Below are 1241 nucleotides of genomic sequence, written 5' to 3'. Positions count from 1 at the left end.
ATGCAGACACTGAACTTTCCTAATAAGGAGGTTTGTGCATCCATGATCTATTCCATCACCTGTATCTTCCCCATCAGGCTCTCCAACAGCACGGATTCAGAAAACCAAGCGGGCACAGTAGAATTCCTCCTCCTGGGTCTCTCAGAGGATCCAGACCTGCAGCCCACCATCCTAGGACTGTTCCTGTCCATGTACCTGGTCACAGTGATTGGGAACCTGCTCATCATCCTAGCCATCTTCTCTGACTCTCACCTCCACACCCCCATGTACTTCTTCCTCTCCAACCTGTCCTGCACTGACATCTGTTTCATCTCCACCACGGTCCCTAAGATGCTGGTGAATATCCAGAGACAAAGCAAGATCATCAGTTACACCGGCTGCCTCACCCAGGTCTGCTTTGGTGCAGGTTTTGCTGGATTGGAAAACTTTCTCCTTGCAGCAATGGCTTATGACCGTTACGTGGCCATCTGCCATCCACTCAGGTACACAGTCATCATGAACCCCCCCGCCTGTGTGTCCGGCTGATTCTCTTGTCCTTGACCATCAGCATTATGTATGCCCTGCTCCAAAGTTTGATGCTACTGAGGCTGTCTTTCTGCACAAACCTGGAGATCCCCCACTTCTTCTGTGAGCTTGTTCAGGTGATCAAGCTGGCCTGTTCTGACACCCTCATCAATAACATCCTGGTATATGTGATGACTAGCCTGCTGGGTGGTCTTCCTCTTTGGGGGATTATTTTTTCTTATGTTAAAATTGTGTCCTCGGTTCTAAAAATGCCATCATCTGGGAGAAAGTCTAAAGCCTTTTCAACGTGTGGGTCTCATCTCTTAGTGGTCTCCTTGTTCTATGGGACAGGATTTGGGGTGTACATTAGCTCTGCAGTCACAGACTTATCCAGAAAGAGTGCAATAGCCTCCGTGATGTACTCTGTGGTTCCTCCAATGCTGAACCCCTTTATCTACAGCCTGAGGAACAGGGACATGAAGGGGGCCTTAAAGAAACTCATTCAAATGTCTTCCTTATGATGAGTTCTGTGCTTTGTGCTTTCACTTCTAAAGTGAATCAGTGTCTAAAGAGTTGGATACTGAGCAAAGAGTTCTCTTCTACCATTAAGGTCTTAGGGTGCAATGCTTAGGCCCTTTTCTGCTCTGAGTATTTCCACTTAAACTTGGAAACTGACTGGGGTCTTCATTTGTTTGGGATTTTGAAAACTCATGTAACCTATTTGAGTTTAATTCTGT

General features: G+C 46.8%; 1 protein-coding gene across 1 annotated transcript; it reads left to right on the top strand.

Moving 5' to 3' along the window:
* Positions 1 to 1025, top strand: LOC101963225 (olfactory receptor 7G3). The gene is given in 2 exon segments (XM_005342876.3): positions 1 to 510; positions 513 to 1025. Coding segments are annotated over 2 exon segments (1023 nt in total).
* Positions 1026 to 1241: the final 216 nt, after the last annotated feature.

This window comes from Ictidomys tridecemlineatus, chromosome 2, assembly GCF_052094955.1.
Source record: "Ictidomys tridecemlineatus isolate mIctTri1 chromosome 2, mIctTri1.hap1, whole genome shotgun sequence".
Lineage (NCBI taxonomy): Eukaryota > Metazoa > Chordata > Mammalia > Rodentia > Sciuridae > Ictidomys > Ictidomys tridecemlineatus.
This window is presented reverse-complemented; position numbering and strand designations above follow the sequence as displayed.